General features: G+C 39.3%; 1 protein-coding gene across 4 annotated transcripts; it reads left to right on the forward strand.

Moving 5' to 3' along the window:
- The first annotated feature begins 18,816 nt into the window (after positions 1–18,816).
- On the forward strand, positions 18,817–21,258 carry LOC149163424 (uncharacterized). Of its 4 annotated transcripts, none has more exons than XM_089431702.1 (3): positions 18,817–19,033; positions 19,188–19,250; positions 19,514–21,258. In XM_089431702.1, exon 3 carries the CDS (start codon positions 19,931–19,933, stop codon positions 20,942–20,944), a length of 1,014 nt encoding a protein of 337 aa, XP_089287828.1. In that variant the 5' UTR covers positions 18,817–19,033; positions 19,188–19,250; positions 19,514–19,930; the 3' UTR covers positions 20,945–21,258. The 4 variants fall into 4 exon arrangements, with proteins under 4 accessions (XP_089287828.1, XP_089287829.1, XP_089287830.1 ...); XM_089431703.1 differs by having other exon boundaries at positions 18,817–19,021; XM_089431704.1 differs by having other exon boundaries at positions 18,817–19,013.
- The last annotated feature ends 243 nt before the right edge of the window (positions 21,259–21,501 follow it).

Raw genomic sequence — 21,501 nt, forward strand, 5'->3', positions numbered from 1 at the left:
TGCAGGCATATTTACATAACATTTCTCTTTCAAAACAGCTAAGAGTTTAAAATGGCGTGGTCTTACCACATCCTTCCTTCCTTCACAAGTAATGTAGCTCTGTACTATCCTTGCTAGTTCGGTCCAGGGTTCTCCTAACGTTGCTGGCAGAACTCCCTTCCCCTTTACTGTCAAGCTTTGGCCTTCGTCCTGAAAAATCTCCATAATCTTCTGCAGTCTTTCTTTCTTCAGCATCCATACCGGTCCAGTGGCTGGTAGGCCTGAGACTTCTGCAATTACATCGTCAGTGACCGCTATCCACCTTTCTCTTACTATGGAGTAGTCCTCCTGCAAGTTTTGCAGAAATTCCAACGCCACTGTCTCGTTTGATTCTTGTAGGCGACTGAAATAATTCAGCCATCCAGCCTTTTCCAGGATCTCCCGGGCAGCAGCAGAGACTGTCAATTCCTGAGGTTCGCTTCGAACTGCCTTTCCTCCCATGGTTGTCCTAAGGATTTTCAATGGAACAGCAACTGCCTGTGCTGTTTTGGGATGCAGAGAAGGTGATCGTCGCGGAAAAAAAAACAGAGTATGCAGCAAAAATGGATTGTGGATGGCAACTTTGTGTAAAATAGAATTATCATACCGTTAAACCATGCCATACTTTCGTACACTATCTACCCCGAATGGTGTGCTGACACGTAACTCGTGGAGTAATGAGATTACCTTCCCCCCGTGATGTGATAGGATGCCCCAGCCATCAAATAGAGGAGCAGCAGCCATCGTGTAACCAGTCATAAAGGAACAGCATATAGAATTACGCCATGTTTTAGATGGACAACGAAATACCGAAATCGAGGCAAAAAGGTGGATCGCGTTTTACATAAGAGCCTGCGTAATATGATGCGAGGCCGGGGGATGGGACGTCTGTCAATCGTATGAAATCCCCAGAAGTCATTGTCAGTTCCCTTGCCATGATTGGTAGTAATGAGTGTTCGTGCGATATGTTCATCGGGAAATAAAATATGAATTATTCATAGGATAGAAGAGACAAAGAGGTATTAATATCATCCCTGTTAGTGTAACCATTATGACTTCGATACCATTAACAGAGCTCTGCTGCCGACAGGTGTTCATAACCTTGGCAGAGTTGTTTATTTCACCCTCGGAACCATGATCCTGTATGTGTATAAAAAGTATTTTGTCAAAACACAGGCCATTATGCTGGCTTGGTAACCAGTTAGCCATAATGCCATTCACAAGGAAGGTGTGAAACGTGGGCAGGCTGGCTCGTGATGAGACCCCCTGTTCCAAGGTCTGTTTATTTAGTGTACCTTTTGGACCATATCCCTGGTGTGGTGGCCATGCTGGGAATGCCACTTCGCTTCCAACCTGATGATCATGGTAGGTTGGCTCTTGATGAGACCCCCTATCCTGCATTTGACAATTAATAATCCATATTCATCATCATTTTTTTCTTTGCAAAGCACTTTTTCTTATTTATTTACACTTAAGGGTGGTTCAGCACTCCTTAAGAGTGGAAATGGTGGAAGAAGTCTTATCATCCCAACAGGAAGATATAAATCCTCTGTTCTTATTCCTGTGTAATAATCAGAAAAAAAACTTTTAAGGAAATCGCCATGATAAAGATAACCAACCAGGACAATGGGAATAAGTCAATGACAACGGAGATGAGAAGTAAGTATGTCCCTCCTCTTGTCCTCTTATCAATAATAGGCTCTATAAAGATAGCGATTTTATGATCTGCTCACTTCGGCATGTTGTAATTGATGTTCATTGCATAAGTGTATAGTTGTATCTTAAAGACTGGAGAGATCATGGGCGAAAAGCATCCTCAATATGAATCATCACTGAGAGCAAAGATATGGCTATGGTGTTCCTTTTGAAAGAGAAGAGTCCATGCAAACAAATAGTTGGGATGTCGTTCTTTGAGAAGAAACAGCCTAAGATCATGAATGTTGTGTGCAAAAAACTCTCAACTGCTGTTCCTTTTGAAAAGGAACAACAAAAACTCGCAAACGTTGTTCCTTTTGAAAAGGAACAGCAAAAACTCACAACTGTTGTTCCTTTTAAAAAGGAACAGCAAAGACTCAGAAATGCTGTTCCTTTTGAAAAGGAACAGCAAAAACCCAGAGATGTTGTTCCTTTTGAAAAAGGAACAGCAAAAACACGAAATGTTGTTCCTTTTGAAAAAGGAACAGCAAAAACACGAAATGTTGTTCCTTTTGAAAAAGGAACAGCAAAAACATGAAAATAAGCAACTGTTGTTCCTTTTGGAAAAGGAACAGAAATAACTCTCAACTGTTGTTCCTTTTGAAAAGGAACAACAAAACCCCAAAAATGTTGTTCCTTTTGAAAAGGAACAGCAAAAACTCACACCTGCTGTTCCTTTTGAAAAAGGAACAGCAAAAACACGAAATCAAGCAACTGTTGTTCCTTTTGGAAAAGGAACAGTAAAAACCCAGAAATGTTGTTCCTTTTGAAAAAGGAACAGCAAAAACACAGAAATGTTGTTCCTTTTGAGAAAGGAATAGCAAAAACACGAAAACAAGAAGCTGCTGTTCCTTTTGAAAAAGGAACAGCAAAAACTCTCAAATGTTGTTCCTGTTGAAAAGGAACAGCAAAACCACGAAAACAAGCAACTGCTGTTCCTTTTTGGAAAAGGAACAGCAAAAACACGCTGACTGTAAAAAGCAATCTTAAGAAAGAAAGATCAAAGAAATATTAAGAAAACGTATATACAAGAACTTATGTACAGGTCAAAAAAATTCGTTCCTTACTGAATTATAGGTGAGGAAGATTTTACTTCCTCTCCTAAAATTTCCATGTCAATGTCTTGACGTAGCTGCTCACAGAAGGATTCTCGAGTGAGTGGCCTACGATAGAGACGAACTCGGTGGCCATTTACCTTGAATGCATATCCAGAACCATCAATTGTGATGAGGGTAAGGGTCCCATTATCATGTACTTTCTGGATTTCATATGGCCCCAACCAACGAGTCTGCAGTTTCCCCGGGAAATCCTAAAACCGAGAGTCATATAACAGAGCCCAGTCTCCTTCATGAAAGACTTTGTTCTTGATAAGTGCATCATGCCATTTAGCTCGCTGCTGCTGAATAAGTGCTGTGTTTTGTAATGCAGAGAGCCTTATTTCGTCCAATTCATTAATCTGCTGTAGTCGATTGATTTGTGCCTCACTTAAATCTAGGCCAACTCCCTGTGCAGTTCGTAGTGTTTGGATTTCAAATTCTATGGGGAAAATAGGTTGTTTCCCAAACACCAATTGATAGGGTGAATAACCAGTGGTGCTTCTCCAGGTGGTTCTATAGGCCCAGAGTGCTTCAGGTAGTCGGGCGGCCCAATCACGCCTATGTGAAGCAATAGTTTTTGTTAAAATTGATTCTATTACCTTATTGCTACTTTCTACTTGCCCATTCGCCTGTGGGTGATATGGGGTAGTAATTTTGTGCTGGACGTGATAATTGTTAAGTGTTGCAGCTAATTTGTTCCCGACAAATTGTGGTCCTCGATCTGTGATTATTTCTCTCGGAAGGCCATATCATACAAACAAATGGAACAGGAACTGTATTACCGAATCTTCTGTAGCTCTAGGCAACGCTTCGGCCTCAACCCATTTGGTAACATATTCTGTGGCTACCAAAATATATGTTCTCTGATTTGATGATGGGTTGATGGGTCCAATGAAGTCAAGAGCCCATCGTTCAAATGGTTCAATGATTAATTGTGGCCTCAGAGGCATTTCGTCGGCTTGACCCGGTCGTCCTGCTCGCTGGCAGCTGTCACAGGCTTGAACAAATTTCTTCGAATCCTTAAAGATTGTAGGCCAGTAGTATCCCGTCTGCAATACTTTATGTGCCGTTCATTTCTCGGCAAAGTGTCCCCCACATTGTCCGTTATGACAAGCTTTTAAGATGTCGAAAATTTCATCTTCTCGAATACACCTTCTAATTTGCATGTCTGCCCCTGTGTGGAACAAATAACCCCCGATCCACGAAAACCGAGTACTCTTCTGAACAATCTGCTTACGTTCATTAGGGGTTAAGTGTTTTGGTAACTTACCTACTGCAAGGTAGTTGGCAACATCAACATACCAAGGTGTTTGAACAGCAACAGCAAACAGGTGCTCATCCGGAAATTGGTCTTCCACTGCTGCTACCTCAATTGATTTTGGTATTCGTGAGAGAAATCAGCTACAGGGTTTTCCTTGCCGGGTCTATCTTTGATTGTGATATCAAACTCCTACAATAAGATCAACCATCTCGTTATTCTAGCATTTGTAACAGGCTTATTTGCTAAATATTTGATAGTAGAATGATCTGTATATAAAACAACGGGATAGCCTGTAATATAATGTCTAAATTTATTGACAGCATGTATTACAGCGAGGAATTCCTTTTCGGTGACAGTGTAATTTAATTCAGCAGAGGATAAATTTTTGCTGATATAATAAATAGCATATGGTTTTTTATCCTCCTCCTGCCCCAGGACTGCACCAATTGCTGTGTCTGAGGCATCAGATGAGATTTGGAATGGTAAATTCCAATTTGGTCCTCGAAGGACTAGAGCTGTTGATACAAGATTCTTTAAATCCTGGAAAGCGCGGTCGTATTTTTCTGTCCACATGAAATCAACATTACCAGTTAATGCATATAAAGGTGCAGCAATGTGTGAATAATGTTCTATAAATCGTCTATAATACCCAGAAAATCCAAGAAAGCTGCGTACCTCTGTCTGAGTAGTGGGGGTGGGGATAAGCAACAGAATTTGAATTTTGGCCGGATCTACCTGAATTCCAGCTGCTGAGACGAAATGTCCTAGGATGAGCCCTTCAGTCATCATCATATAACATTTTTCGTGGCTTAAACAAAGCCTGGTATCAATGCAAGCTGTAGGACTTTTTCTAAAGTGTCCAGAGCTGGATCAAAATCATCTCCATATGGTGTAAAGTCATCCATGTATACTTCAAGCCCATCATTTATTAAATCTACAAAGATGCTAAGAATGGCCCTTTGGAATGTGGCAGGAGCATTACATAGGCCAAAGGGTAGAACTCTATAGGCGAACGTTCCCCAAGGACAAGTAAAGATAGTTTTATCCTGGTCCTCAGGGGCAATCTGAATCTGATTGTATCCACTGAAGCCATCCAGGAAAGAAAAGAATTTCTTTCCTGCTAACGTTTCCAATACTTGGTCTATGAATGGGAGGGGAAAATGGTCTTTTTGTGTGGCTTTGTTTAACTCTCTATAATCCACGCAAATCCTCCATTTCCCATTCTTCTTGGGTACAACCACAAGTGGAGAGACCCACTTACTATCATAAATAGGATAGATAAAATTAACATCTAAAAGCTTCTGAAGTTCTACTTTTACGACATCTTTTAGGTGAGGGTTGAGTCTTCTTTGCGGTTGACAGACAGGTCTTGCATCTTTTTCTATATAAATATGGTGGGTGCACAATTGGGGGTCAATCCCTTTCATATCGGGGTAATCCCATGCAAATGCTTCTTGATGCTTCCGTAACAGGTGGATGAGTTTTATTTCTTGGTCCGATGTAAGGTTGGCATTGATGTTTAGAGTTTTTCCTGGTTCAATTTCCACTGCTTTACTATTGGCAACAGAAGTCACAGGTATCGTTTGGTCATGTGTATCTTTCAAGGGATCCTCTTCTAGTTCGTTTTCGAATGCAGCTTCTATCATAAAACACTGTGCATGAGGTCTAGATTCAGTTTGACTAACGAAGTTATTGATGGCATCATCTTCTGTTTGGTCTTTAAAGTCTAGGGCCTTCTGTATAGTCAATGGTGATCTGATATTGTCAGTAAGGTATGATACAGGGTGCTGGTTAGTTTTTATTATTGTAAGACTTGGTTGTGCTGGAGGGTATAGAACTAGATTTTTAATATCTGGTCCTCTGGTTATGGTCATATTCCCCTGCCGGCAACCAATGTAAGCATCGGCGGTAGCAAGCCAAGGTCTACCTAAACTTAGCGGGTGTCCATCCAGTTGGGTTTTTGGATTAATTACCAGGAAATCAGTTGGGTATTCCCAAGAATCTATAAAGACCATGACATCATATAGAGTTCCTTCTGGTCGAACTACAGATTGGTCAGCCAATTCTAACAAAGTAGAGGTGGGTTCTACCGATGTAATACCGAGCTTTTGGCAAGTAGAAGTTGTCAAAATGTTAATTGCAGCTCCTAAATCAACTAAAGCATTAGTCAGAGTCTGTCCATAGATTTGAACAGTTACGATTGGATTTCCTGGATCTTCATATTTAATGGGTGCTCCTGATAACAGGTCAGATAAAGTACCGACTACTTGGACTCTTGGGTTAGTGGTTACATTCCTCCTTGGTTTTTTTATGCACAATTCTTTTATAGTTTTTTCATATATAGGGATGTCTTGAATGGCTTGGAGGAAAGGAATTCGTATGTACAGGTTTTGTAGTTCTCCCAGAATGTCAAAGTCTGGATGTTGTACATGTCGTGGTATGACTAATCGTTCTGGGAAGGGAGGAGAGGGTGTACTCGCTTGATGATGAGTCTGCTCCTTATTTGCACCCTCTTGTTGCAACGGCTGTTCTATTGGTAACTGATCTTCAATGTGAACTATTTTATCTCCCTCTGTTTCTATTATACGTCCAGATCTTAACTGAAGATCATTGCACTCTCTCAGTTCAGGTCCGATTTCTGCTGATTCTATAATTTGGAGGGATTGGATCGTCCTATTATTAGGATTAGGATTGGGTTGGGCTGGGAGTTGCGGTCTCAGATTAGACTGGGGATTTTGTTGCAAAGCTGGCAGAGTCAGTTGAGGGAGCGGAATAGTTCCTGTTGGCTGATATGTCGATCTTGGCCAATTTGTCTGCCAGGGTGAACTTTGTGAAGTAGGGGGGGTCCATTGCGGAGGGTATGAGCTATTCTGCCAATATGGTGGGGCGTAAGGAAAATTCGGCCAACCAAATTGGCTTGGCTGATTCATCCATGGATTTGGAGAAGGAAATGGTTGTGATGACCAGTTTGGAAATGGGGGTTGAGATTGGTTTTGCCACATACTATATTGCTGAGCGTTATACTGTGGAGGCTGAAAAGAAGAAGTTGGGTCTGAAAACATACCTGATTGCCTTGGTTGCCATTGGCGACGCTGGTTAACAAAGTATGTTGATTCTGGCTCTTCTTCTGCTTCCTTATATACTGCCTTCAATCCAGGAAGTGAGGGACAACTTTCAGTAAGGTGATCTTTTGTACAGATAGCACATGTTTGAACTGCATCCAGCGGACATTCCTTGAGGCTATGTTTTCTTCTACATCGGGGGCAGAAGATCGTCAAATTCAGTTTTGCCTCTATCTGCTTCTGTTTAGCCTGCACAATATCAAGTTGTGTAGTCAATGTCCCCAGGATATCAGTTTTAAAATTTTCTAATAAATTCCCAAGTTCTACACGTGTTACTCCTTCTGTTGATATTTTGTTATCTCTGACAAACCGATCATATTCTGCTGGCTTTATCCTCGTGCTACCTCTCGAGCTCCTGATACATAAATCAATGATGTCAGCAAAATTTTCTTGATAAATATCCCCTTTTCCCATGATATTTAATGTTTCAATCCATTGTTCCTTCATGCCTCTAATCAATGTTGTTTTTAACACATTATCAGGCAGAGGTAATGATGCATATGGAGATCTTTGCAAATTATACTGAAAACGTTCTACATATTCTTCTAGTGTTTCATTTGGTCTAGCCGTCATCTGAAATATTTCATCTTTCAGTTCTCTAGACCTACAATAATATTGATATTTCTTTAGGAAAGATTCTTTCATTTGCTCCCAGTTATTTATAACCCCACCACCTAAACCCATAAACCATCTTAAAGCTGCTCCTTTCAAAGTGGAGGGGAACAACTTTAATTTCTGGGGGTCAGTGGTGTAATCATATCCCCTGCATAATACATCAAATTCAAATAAGAATGCATCAGGGTCCTCTGATGTAAGTCCATGAAATGTAGGAATGTGTTGAAGGGGAATTGCTTTCATAGGAGCATTTGCTGCAGAATCCACTATAGGATATTGTAATGTAGAAGTTTGAGTGTTTGGCTGATTCTGTGCCATGGGATCGAATATGTGCCAGTAACCTTCTGGGATTTCTAAGAGGGTATTCCTAGGCAAAGAAGGAACGGCCTTAACAGGGATTGTTTTAATGGTACTTCCTTTGTCTGGAATAACGAGAGTCCCTGTTGCTTGAGGAGATTGAATCCCTTCAACAATGATTTTTACAGCGCTTCCTTTATCTGGGCTTTTTAATGGATGAATTATCCTAGGAGGAGATCTTGGCTCCTCAACTTCTCCTGTTTCCCCTTCTCCTTCACAAAGATTGCTTAGATTCCCTTCCTGCAGTCGTTCTGGAATAGAATTTTCAATTTCTTGAAAGTCCTGTTCATCATTCTGACTATGCACCTCAGCGAAGGCTACATATGGTGATCCTGCGGCCTGAAGGGAGCTAGTAGGTTGTTTAGAATTGGTTTTCCTAAACCCTACTGATGGCTGAGATTCAATTTTCTTATAGATTTCGTCTATGAAGGTTGTTCGGCCAAGGGTCACCGGCCCTTTGGCTTTTTCGGGTTTGAACGGAGGTTTGATAATTTTTTTTGGCTTTTTCTGCTTAGTCATGCACTCTATAAACTACCAAATTCTATTCAACCCACAATTTTGCCAGGAAAGCGGACGGTGGAGCAAGGCTTTTACATGCTCCGTATGCAGGTTCTTACCTTCTGTTTTTAAAATCCAACTCTCCCCTAGCAGACTCGTACACTACTCTGTAAAAGACAAATGGCTGTACTCTTTCCCCGGCAACGGCGCCAAAATGTAGAGCTGTAACAAGGGTCTCTTTCACCTCTAGTTATGCCACATTAATAAGTCAATCCGGGAACGCTTTGTTATTGCAAAGAGTAACTCAATCCGAGGCTATTCGTCAGAGTAATGCTTAGTAGTACAGTGTCTAGAAAATACAAGAGTAAACGGCTGCTAAACTTATGACTAAATTGCTCTAAAAAGGATAAAATCACACAACGCAGCTTATCAGTCAAGGGTACGGAAGCGATAACCCATCCCTCTAGAAACTGATGGAAAGGAAATTAGAGCATGGACCATAGGTCTGGGAGCTAGGCAGCGACTTGCTGAGGCTCACTACAGCCTTAGACCTTCTCTCACACCAAGACAGTAAATGCAAGTAAATGGAACGGCAGAAAGTAAAATGGAACAGCAAACAGAAAATGGAACAGCAAATCTGAAATGGAACAGCAATCCAATAAACTAAATCTCGCGAGTCAGACTAAGCTTGCTCTATTGAATTAAACTCACATTCTGCAATCAAATAGCAATCTTCTCTCTAAAGCAACTTCAATGAATTATACTTTATGGAACAGTATTCAATAATGAACTATGGAACAGCAATCATCAAACATATATACACAACACACTTACTATAGCAATCTGATGATTAAAGAGAATATGACTATGTTTCCAAATAGAGTAATATTACTTCCAGATTCCAATAACTGAGGTTTCAAATGAATCCAATACAACAATATTCAATATGAAGGCTCTGTAACAGAAACAATTGGCTTAAGTTGCTAACATGCAATCAACTCTGAAAAGATTCACTCATACAATACAGAGTCACTACATAAATCTCTCGAAAGAAACCATTAATGAATTAATTGTAACAGAGCATGGAATAGCATATGAAAAACATGTCAGATTACCAAACTGTAAAGATAAACAAACCACACAGAAACCAAATTATAATGATACAAAAGCAAGTGTCCTTCGGAGCCGGGCCCTTAGCTTCCAACGGCACACTGCCTTAGATTACTCCAGACGCAGAGATGAAATAAACACCAGGTCTTTTGTATTAATGCATCAACAAATGTACAGCAAAACAAGTCTTAGTGAGAGTCGATGATCAAAGTTGAATCTGGAATTCACAGTTACATATATGAACAAAAAGTCCTTTTGCTTAACACTGCTGTCCCTTTTTATAAGAGTAACGACGGAGGTATCTAGGTAGCAAAAATAAGCAAAACAGCGATCCCTCAGGATCAAAGATCCTGAGGGATTCGCCAAGCCGTTAATCCTTTACTTTTCTTCCCCTGTTCTGCCGAATTGATAATCCTTCTTTCTTTCCAGGGTCGTCTTGCTTCGATCTGTTCGATCTTGTTCGCATCTAGTTCCCTCCTAAAGGGACAGCAGTTATTGCTTCTTTGTCTTTTCCTTTCGAATGGAAACCCTTCGTTTCCACCCTTTCCTGCATGGAAAAATAACAATTATCAGCGATTAAGCTTTCCATACTAATTCCCACACATTCTATTAAAATTTTTTATTTCTTTAAGCTCATTATGCAGAAAGGGTTACAATTGTTACTGAAAAGTCACTAAATTGTTCATCAAAAACATACCTTTCCAGTGCTCCACACCAAGTATTTTTTCTTTTCTCAATATGTCATTGAAGACAACATTAGGTCATCTTCCCTCTTCCATTTGCTCAATTTTTTTTAAATACCTTATGACTCACACCATAACAATTTCTTCAATAGGAGTAGCCCCTGTTTCACTTAACAAGATAGCATAAGGAATTGCACTTTTAATTTTGAATTTGTTTGCAATCAAATGCTTCTGAATTTTCTCAATTTGTTTCCACTGCATGTTGGATGTACTGTTGGCCCACAATTCACAACCATAGAGAATCACTAGAATAACTAGAATCCCAAAAAGAGTTTGAGTGCCTTTCGTCCTATAACTCTACCTCTCTACAACTATTTTTGAAAAGCATAAATTTTTTGTGTAAGAAATGAAGTCCAATACACACACACACACATATAATGATTTCACTCAAAATCTGAAGGGACACGTCTATTGAGTGAAACCGACATGAGCAATAAGTGTAGGTCGGCTCAATAATTAGACATATTTTTTCTTAACTTAAAAATTCAATATCTCATCAACCACCGGGAATTTTAGGGCAAGTGTTAGCTCATTAGAAAGAGGAAAAAATCCTCTTTAAGATGGTCTAGGATCCACTTTGAAGGGATGCCTCCAAGGTGTCCAAAATAATTTTTCTTTGTGACTGTTCTTGAAATTTTTAGTGTAGGAGGTGATTAGGACAACAAGGTGATTAGGGCTTCTTCATTGTTATGACTCCATGTTCTTCATCATAGTGTGTCATCAATATTATCCATGTTATCATGATAATGTAGCATCCATGTCATGTCATATGCAACTTCCATCCTTTTCATTAAGAGTGCTTCAAGGCAGTCTTCCAACTACCATCCATATCATTAAATGAGATCTTCCAACAATGTCATCATATGCCATCAAGTAATCTCCAAATCCTTCATGTCATGTCTCTAATCATTGTCCATGTCATCCATGTCATCATACAATGTCCAACCATGTCATCAAGACCTTCACCAAGTGCCATAACGTATGTGATCCAGGTGGCTCCAGACACATGTGGAAGTCCCAAAGGACTCAGAAAGGATCAAAATTAAAAGTGGTAAGATCGCTTCCAAACCAGCACCATATCGAAGTGTTCGTCGCCCTAATTCCAACGGTGTGAATGTCACTCAAATCTGAGCTTGTATGGAGGAGATAGAGCCAGTCAAAGTTGCGGTCAAAGTTGGGTTGTGGGCCAGGTTTAAGTGTCCTACAAATTCACCATCAACCGGCGTGGGAACCTAGCTCCCGGAAATGGGCAAAATCGTAGCCTCGTTAAATTGCCCAATATCCCTATTTTCGAAAGATTTGAAAAAACGAATTATGATTAACTATATATATATATATATATATATATATATATATATATATATATATATATATATATATATATATATATATATATATATGTTGAGGTGGCGGGCCATGACCCCCGTCACACGTCCTCCCAAAACCGCAACAATCAAAGTTTTTAATTAAAAAATAATGGCCGATGGGCCATGACCCCATCGGATCCTCCAACCATCCACCAAACGTATACAAATATGGTGGTGGGTGGGCCACCTCTGGTGGACTCAGCCCACGCCCCCATCTCCATATGCTATGACATAAGATACGGAGGTTGGTGGGTATCGAAACCACGCCAGCCACGTGGGCCGGCCTGCCACCATGCGGCGGTCCCATTTAACGAAAATGTAACGGCAACAACCAAACATTAATACAAACAACAACCCATACAACCATAACTGTGCCCGTGTAAAAAACACACCTAACCGCATGCCATATTAAAACAAATCATAATGTGCCCATTTTAAAAAAACAGTTATGTGTTAAACTTGGTTCTGTGGGGATTTGAACCCAGAACCAACTCCAACCGGACGCCAAACTTAGCCACTAGGCCAACAAACGTCCTTGCAAAGTCCGCCCACAAAAAATACTTAAACCCTCATTTCTTCAGTGTGCGGAGGCCAAGGAGGGCGCAAAAACCTAAACGTATTTTTTTTAATTAATTTTTGTAGGTGGAACCATGAGCCTGGAGAAGAGGCAGGCTGAACCATGATTGAGCCAAATTTTCAGGAGGGCAAAATTTTGCCAGTGTCTACATTGGACAAACTTTGTGTCTATCTTACACCTCTCAACGACACAAACCTGATGGTGCAAACATAATATTGATCTAAGTAGCAGATCTTCATATGCCCAGAAGAGGGAATATTTGTGGAATTTAGGGGGAATCTAAAAGATTCCTGTAGTCCCAGATTTTCACTTTGTCAAAATTCAAAAATTTGACAGTCAATTTTACACTATTCAACACCAAGAATCTGATGGTGTAATTAGATTTTCCATTTGATCATTTCATTTTTCGGCCACTTTTCAAAGTGGAGTGCAAGTGTCAACATTCAATGTGCAAGTGGTCATTTCCATGAGATTTGACGCTACGAGATTGATGGTACAACCAAATCCAGTAAGATTGTCATCCTCTTCTTCAGATAACTCCTTGATGTGAGGTATATGCAGTGTGATCATGTACTTATTTATCTCTTTGCTTGAGATGCATTGTGCTACATAGATCCCTATTTGATGTTTGATGTGGGATCTTGTTTTTTTCTTGATGTGAGATGTACTTATTGTCATGTTTTTATTGAGATCCCTTTGTTGTCATGTTGACGAGATACTCATGTGTCGCCATGTATGTTTGAATTGAGATCCCTTTGATTCCATGTTGGCAGAATGCTCATTATTATCATACGTGAAATGATGTCATGTTGATAGGAGTCCTTTGTTGAATGAGAGTTCATGCAGCAGAACATATCTTGGAGCCACTCCTGCGTGAGGGCGTATTCCTTGTATGATAGAGAAAACACATGCATGTACATCATCACTCTTTCCAACACTTAATGCAGTGACCTACACCATCTTGACACTGGGGCCTGGAGACGTAGTCCCTCCTGGATGAACTCCGTTATCAACATCTTTTGTTTTATGTTGTTGATTCTTGTTATGTTCCCTCTTCTTTACAACATGCATATATGTTCCTTTATTCCCTTTTAAATGCAATTCTAATCACATCACGAAAGCAAAATATCTTGGTTGAATCTGGGAGTTGAGTCAACTTGGATAAATATGACATCATCAAGTGTGCTCATTCATGTATAGTCCTTCAATAGTGAAATATCCATCAAGGGTAAGGACATCTATCAATAGGTGTCTAGGACAAGAATTTTTCCTAACTGGCATGACATCTTCATTAGTAGCATGTGCTCTTAGCATTTTTATTAATAACATCCTTAGCATGAGGTATTGACATCACAAGAATATTTGTCATCTCGATCAATACCATATTGAGATCAATGACAACCTTGACTAACACAACCTTGGGATCCTGCTCATAGATTTGTCTTGCATAGTCAAACCATTTAGAAGTTGTAATACTATTTCCAGTTTGCATCTTTCTCGGTTGGAGCTCCTTCCAAAATAATTTGGGATTATTTTTCCCAAGGAAGATTAGTTCTTCTGATCCAAATGGAAAATGGCATCAACCCATGGTATTCATCCACCCATGTTATTCATCCACCAATGGAATTACCCATGGTATTGTAAGTAGCATCCACACATGGTATTGTAACTGACATCCACCCATGGTATTTACCCATGGTATTGTGACATCCACCCATGGTATTCATTCACCCATGGAATTTACCCGTGGTATTGTAACTAAAAATTACTATAATTAACAAGTCGCATTTTGTAAAAGGACAGTTTGTCTGCCACAATGTAGCTTTTACAGTTATTCTCCATTTTAATAAAAAGTTCTTTGTGGTTTTATTTACTGTGTGTTTTCTCATTTTCTTTAGGCATTGAAATTTTTCAGAGCTTGGCCCCCCCCCACAAGATCCGGATCAATGGTATCAGAGCAGGTTATGATTCCATGGAAATGAGGGTTTGATGGATATTTCAATTTCAAATTTTGCAACAATATTAAACAAACTTCAGCCATGTGTTACATCCTTCACAGAGCATTTTCTTGGGCCAGGCGGGAAGAATTTTTATTTTTTCATTTGTTTTGCAGGAATGATTGTAGGTGGCAAGTTTGTAGATCAAATCTGAAATTTTTGGTGCAAATTTTACAAAAAAAATAATAAATATGGATTCTTTATGAAAAATACCCAAATTCAAAAAAAAATCGATCGAATCGGAGTTTGGATGAGGGAGATATTGCTGATTTAAAATCAACTATGTTGCATAAATGTTTCTGATGAAAATTCGTGGACAACGACTCTCCTATATTTTTTTTGCAATTTTAGTGCATAATTTCAGAAAATTGATTGTAGATCTGAGCTCCTCTCGAAAAAGCGCTCAATTTCAAAAACAAAAATGGGTCGAATCGGAGTTTGGATGTGGGAGATATCACCAATTTAAAATCAACTATTTTTTTCAAAAATTTTGTGACGACGGAAAAGTTGCAGCGCGAATCTAAGATTCTAGAGTTCCCAGATAAGGATTTCCAACACATGGGAAGATGCAAAATGGTACTTTAGTTTCCAAAAATAGGTTATAATAAATATTTTGAGTTATATTGACCGAGTTATGTCCATTTTAATTCTCGAGCAGCATTCAGAGCGAGTTCCCTTTGGAGACGTGCCCTCTCACCCCGCTTTAGTAAGCACCTGCCTCACATTCATCAGTTTCAACATAGCAACATTCGGCTTGGGTTCTTTGGAGACGTGCCTTCTCACCCCAGGCTATGTAGGCACTTGCTACTTCATCAACAACCAACATCATGGTTATGGGTCAACCGCACAAAATTCTTGTCACTGAAGTCCATTTGCTAGGCTGAACATTATTAGTATCACAGTTGGTCACAAGCATTACAGGGTATCTCTATCCTCAGATCTTCGTTTGTCATGGTTATGGGTCATCCACAAACCCATACTTCATCGAAGTCCATTTACTAGGCCGCACACTGTTAGTATCACAGTTGGTCACAAGCATTACATGGTATCTCTATCCTCAGATCTTCGTTCATCATGGTTATGGGTCATCCACAAACCCACACTTCATCGAAGTCCATTTGCTAGGCTGCACACTGTCAGTATCACAGTTCGTCAAAAGCATTACAAGGTATCTCTATCCTCGGATCTTCGCTCATCATGGTTATGGGTTAACCACATAAAAACCTTCTCTTCAGTCGCTATTCATATTCAACAAAGGCTTCGTAGGAGGGAACTTCACGCAATGGGGACCATTGATTCTTAAGGAGGGAGGAATGATCCGAATGGAAAATGGCATCAACCCATGGTATTCATCCACCCATGGAATGTATCCATGGTATTGTAAGTGGCATCCACCCATGGTATTGTAAGTGACATCCACCCATGGTATTCATTCACCCATGGTATTTGCCCATGGTATTATGACATCCACCCATGGTATTCATTCACCCATGGAATTTACCCGTGGTATTGTAACTGGAAAATACTATAAGTAACAAGTCGCATTTTGTAAAAAGACAATTTGTCTGCCACAATGTAACTTTTACAATTATTCTCCATTTTAATAAAAAGTTCTTTTTAGTTTTATTTATTGTGTGTTCTCTCATTTTCTTTTAGGCATTGAAAATTTTCAGATCTTGGGGGCCTTCCCCCAAGATCCATTTCAATTTTTTAGATATTGGGGGCCTCTCCCCAAGGTCCGGATCATCTTCCCTCCTTGAAACCATGAAATCGACCTTTTTCTTTCATAATATCCTCTTGTAAGCTTTGAGCATTATGTTATCCTTGTTTGACTCTTTCCACATTCTCCTTGCCTTTTTGCATTCCTCGTCAAACTAAGCATTCATCGGAAAACAATTTGCTTCAGGCTTCTTAATTTTTCTCTTTTGCACTTTGTGAGTGCGCATTGAATTAAATGTGTGAATTCGTGACTATGAAGGCCGTGAATTAGGATTTTCTCCTTCTCGAAGAGCCTCTCTAGCGTTATTTTAAAGGTATTACAATTTTCTGGAGTCAAAAGAATTCTGCCCTTTGGGAGATTTTGTTGGATACACTGAGTTTTTGACTCTAATTTCTTCTTTCCAATCCGAGAGAAACTTAAATAAATTGACTTGTGATATGATTTTAAGTCTTAAAGCTAATTTCCAATCAAAACTTCCTGCATTTTTTCACACAAACCATGCCAGTAAATTACATAATCTACTACACTTGCTCCATTATAATATTGCAAGTGAAATTACCAGACTTTTCCCATCTAGTCAAGCCATTACAAATGACTAAATCAAAGGCCCCACATAGGGTAAGAAAGTTTTCACCAAAGAGATTACAGTCCTTGTCCTCTGGAATTCTTTCCCACTGATGATTACTCTCTTTTGTAAGCCAAATAGGGTCGCAGTCTTCTTTACAACAAAGAATGCTAGTTCGCTCACTTGCAATCCTAGCATTCAAATCACCCACTATAAGGACTTCACCTAGCTGAGAATATGTTGCAATATTTTCTTTTAAGGTTGCAAAGGAATATTTGTGGTCAAACCCTATACTTTTGTTGATTTTTGAAACTTGCAGCGCAAAATAGCATGCTACAATTCAAATGTGACTTTCATTTTTGATATTTTAAACCAAATGAATTGTTTATTTGAGTCTTCTTTTTCTAACTAAATGTGACAACCTTCTTTTCCCCTCAATAATACCATGTTGCCCCTGTGTCCTTTGCCATTCCCTGCTGCCTTGTTCCACACTACCATCTTCTAGTATCCTTCAAACAAAAGTGTCTTGCACCCTTCATGCTCATGTGTTTTTATGAGGCAAATTGTGGCTTTATCTTCCGTAATAGGCCCTAACCCAGGCCCTCGTCTCCATGGGTAACCTTTGCATTTCCAACAAACTAATCTTAAGGAAACCCAGGTCTGATTTGATTGCTATTTATTTTGACATGAAAGACTCACATTTGAGTCTTTTTCCCTGCTTTCCCATACTAACCTTGCTTTCTGATTTCCCGTTGAAGAGTTTGTTGCCTCTTCTTTATTACCATCTTGTTGCTCTGTTTTGTAAGGGGGTCCATATTGCGCTATCACAACTTTACCTTTATAAATCCATTCTCTCTTGCCTTCATCTCTTACTGCCCTAACCTTTAACATTTCCTCCCTCCTTTCATCCTGTTGTCTTATAGTTAAATCTTCTTCTAGAAAAAACGAGAACCCCTCAAGAGATGCTTTTTGCTTATAATGATATATTTATCACCCAAGCTAGGCATGATGACTTTTATGGGCTTGACTATCTCCCTGTTAAACTTACCCACCCTCCATGCTCGGCATATTTGACCTTGCCATATCAACTTGTCTTTCAAGAAGCCCCTTGCAAGGTCAAAAGTACATTCATTTTTCCCATAGTCTTTGACCCCTTCAATAATTATGTTTGCTACTCTATTTTGTCTTTCCTTGCTTTCTCTATCTTGCATGTTGTCAACCCAAATGTTTGTTTCTCCTTCCTTATTAGCAGAATTGCTAATAACTTGAGCCCAAGTTTTGAAAGCTTTTGTGGAATATCCTTTCATTTCTTCTCTTGCTTTCTTTTCATGGTTGTCTATTTGGGCAACCGCTTTCCCTTTATCATGGGATGGTTTCACATTCACCACCTCTGTACTTTCCACTACATATTTCTTTAGCACATCCGCCTTCATGCGTTGCCATGGAGAGTAATGCACTATCATACTATTAAACTTTTTGTTTCATTGTTTGTATTTATACCCAACCTCAATATGAAAAAGACTTCTTATACTGCATTGTATTCAAGGATGAACCCTTTACCCACTTATACCATCTCTCATTAATAAAATAAGAAATAATAATAATTTAATTTTAAAATACACAAATTAAATTAAATATTAACTTATAAATTCTTTATGAATAAGTTATTGCAAATAGATCTTAATTTGTAAAATTGAATTAAGGCCTAGTTAACTTATACACAAATAAACTTTCAATACAATTTCAAGAAAGAATGTGAATTTTTGTTGTTTAAAATACATTTTTAAATGAAGAGATGGATTCAACACCCTGAAAAACCGTAAAATTCTACAAAAATATCGTGAAAAATGTCATTTCATCTGTAAATTAAAATACATCTTAAATTAATTGTTATAATTCAAAATGCTTAGTAAATCCATATTTACACTGGCATAAATTAAATTAAAATATTACGAATAATATCATCATGGGTTTGCGTGTCTATCAAAGTTTTTTGAAAAGATCACACCAGGAAATTAAAAAGACAAAACGGTCATATATTTAATCTGGTATGGTATTAGGAAAGAGTGGCCGGCACAACTCAAACTCAAAAAGGTTTTATTGCGCAACGGTCCAAGATACAATCCAAGAGCTCACAGCTCATTCTCTGGGAAAGGAAGTTACAGAAACACCGAAAAAATCATAATGGTTCGCGTACTTTGATACAGGCTATAAGTTGAATTTGGGCGTAGGGATCGAGGAGAGAAATCGGTTCTTTGAATGGGTGTGCAGGTAGCCTAGTAAGTTACAAGGTCTGGTTATGTCTTATATCTATATCTAACATTCTTAACCATCAATGGTCTTCAGACTCTGTTGATCTTCCATTACAGTAATGGGATCTTCAAGGGGTGTTTGTTTCCAGAAACAATGTTGAAAGGTTTAAGTGCTTGCTATTTTCATTTTTAGGGAGGGTGACCTGTAAGTGGGCGGTTCAGGCCGATGACATCGCTGTAACTGGTGTAAAGTCAGGTATGTGGAAATTTTGTTTTATACCAGTGTGGAAAGGAAATGAGGCTGGCTGTTTGATAGTTTTTTCAAGAATAAAAATATGTGAAATTTGCTGGTGTTCGGGTTTTTCTTTTCATTGGGCGGGGAATGAAACTAAATGTATTTGTACCTGTTGCATTGATTGCGTTTTTAATTTTGTGGATGTGGGTGAAAATTTCATAATGTATATTATTATAAATGAATGTATTTGGATCAGAGGGATCATAACAGTGTTGGTGTTTCAGGAGCGATAAATTCATTAGTTCAAAGTAGATACAGGTAGATTCAGGGAAGAAGAAGATTCAGAGGAGAGGATCCGGGGAAATAACTTTCCTGACTCTGACAAACAATTACAGATATATTCGGATTGGGGGAATAAGTTTCTGACTCTGAGGATTCGGGGAAATAGGTAAGTTTCTAACTCTGAAGATTTGGGGAAATAAGTTTCCTGACTCTGACAAAAAAATAATGTACAAATGGATTCGGCTCTGGGGGCAATAAGTTTTGGACTCTGAAAAAAAAGGTGCTACAGTAAGAGAACCGTGTCCATTGTCTTTCGGAAAAGCATCGAATAAACTGTGTGTGAGAAGCCGTGGACAAGCATTAAACTCCACGCCAGGGGTTATATATTGTGTAAAGGCTTGAAATTTTTTGTCGCCAGAATGGGATGCAAGGCTTCTAAGAATAGGGTGGAAGGGGGATTAAATGCTCCAGTCAGTTTTCCAATTCCAGTAGATGATTTTCATCAGGCTGAAAGAAAAGAAGAACCTCCCAGCTATGGGGATGGGTTCCACAAATTCGGGAAAGATCAGGTCGACCAAGTTGAGGATTCAGGTTCAGGATGGTCGAAAGTCGGCAATCTTATCGCCAAGTACAAACATTCTTTGAAAGCAAATCATGGCAATTCCAAAAAGAACAGTAGCAATGGCAACTTACAGGAAGAGGAAGCTAACGAACTCGGCAACAGAAAGTCTGTGGACCGGTCATCCCGTTTTTCTTCTGTGAATATGAAAGATATAGAGCAGCTGGTCGAAGGGAAGGTGGAACCCAGGGTGAGTATATGGCAGAGAGTTACCCGTAGCGTAAAAGTTGCAGACGAGACCTTGTGCTTACTTGAAAAAACCCCTTCGAAAAATGGAAACTCCAAGTGGAGGTTTAGGGCGCCCCCTGGGGGCGAAGATAGGGTGGTTCTGTATTTTACGAGCTTGAGGGGAATCAGAAAAACATTCGATGATTGCTGCATTGTGAAATTGATTCTTTTTGGTTTCAGGGTTTTGGTGGATGAAAGGGACATTTCCATGCATGCCCCTTTTCGGCAGGAATTGCAGGATCTGTTGGGGAATCCCATAACAGTGCCTAGGTTGTTTATTGCAGGGATATACATCGGTGGGATTGAGGAGATTCTGCAATTGCATGAAGCGGGTGAATTAGCTAAGTTTCTGGAAGGGTTCCCCCGGCACACTGGCTCTATCATGTCCTGTCATGGTTGCGGTGACTCGAAGTTTGTTCCCTGCCTGAACTGTGATGGCAGCCACAAGATTTTCACACAGAAGTTGGGTGCTAAGGACCGGAGTCGAGTTGTTTGGAAGAAGTGCCCCTGCTGTAATGAGAACGGACTGATAAGGTGCCCTGTGTGCTGCGCGGACACTGCCTTTATGTGCTGTGCGTGCTGTTGACGCTGCGACGCTGCTTTTGTGAAAGCCTGACCTAACCTTTAACTTTCCCAGTGGTTGTATATTCTTCAACAACTCACACTGCATGCATGCAGCATTGTTTTTCTTTTAAAGATTAGAGTCCATTTCTTAATGCATCATCATTACTCTCATTTTTTATTCAAGGCATCCAACTCAAACTTTTATTCACCAAATTGAAAGGTTAAGTTGTACACATATTTGATCAGAAGGCTTTCGATGCCTGTGCTGCGAAAATTTTATGCTTGATGCTCTTCTTCTATGGAATGAATTTGGCTGATTTGTTGGAATATTTTAGCAGAAATTTAATTGAATTGCTACAAATGAATTTATCTGATTTGTTGGGATATTTTAGCAGAAATTTAGTTGATTTGTCATGGAATATATTTAACTGATTTGTGGGAAAATTTAAGCAGTAGTTTTGTTGTTTTGCTATGGAATGCATTTAGCTGATTTGTTGGAACTTTTTAGCAGAAATTTGGTTCGTTTGCTGTAGAATGAATAAGTTTCTAGCAGAAATTTTGTTGATTTGCTGGAATCTA

Source organism: Pinus tabuliformis, chromosome 5_1 (assembly GCF_031772625.1).
Source record: "Pinus tabuliformis cultivar Carrire ecotype Pingquan chromosome 5_1, CPIR1, whole genome shotgun sequence".
Lineage (NCBI taxonomy): Eukaryota > Viridiplantae > Streptophyta > Pinopsida > Pinales > Pinaceae > Pinus > Pinus tabuliformis.

Coding starts and splice junctions, on each gene's coding strand:
- LOC149163424 (XM_089431701.1), top strand. CDS start 19,931: ATGGGATGCAAGGCTTCTAAGAATAGGGTGGAAGGGGGATTAAATGCT.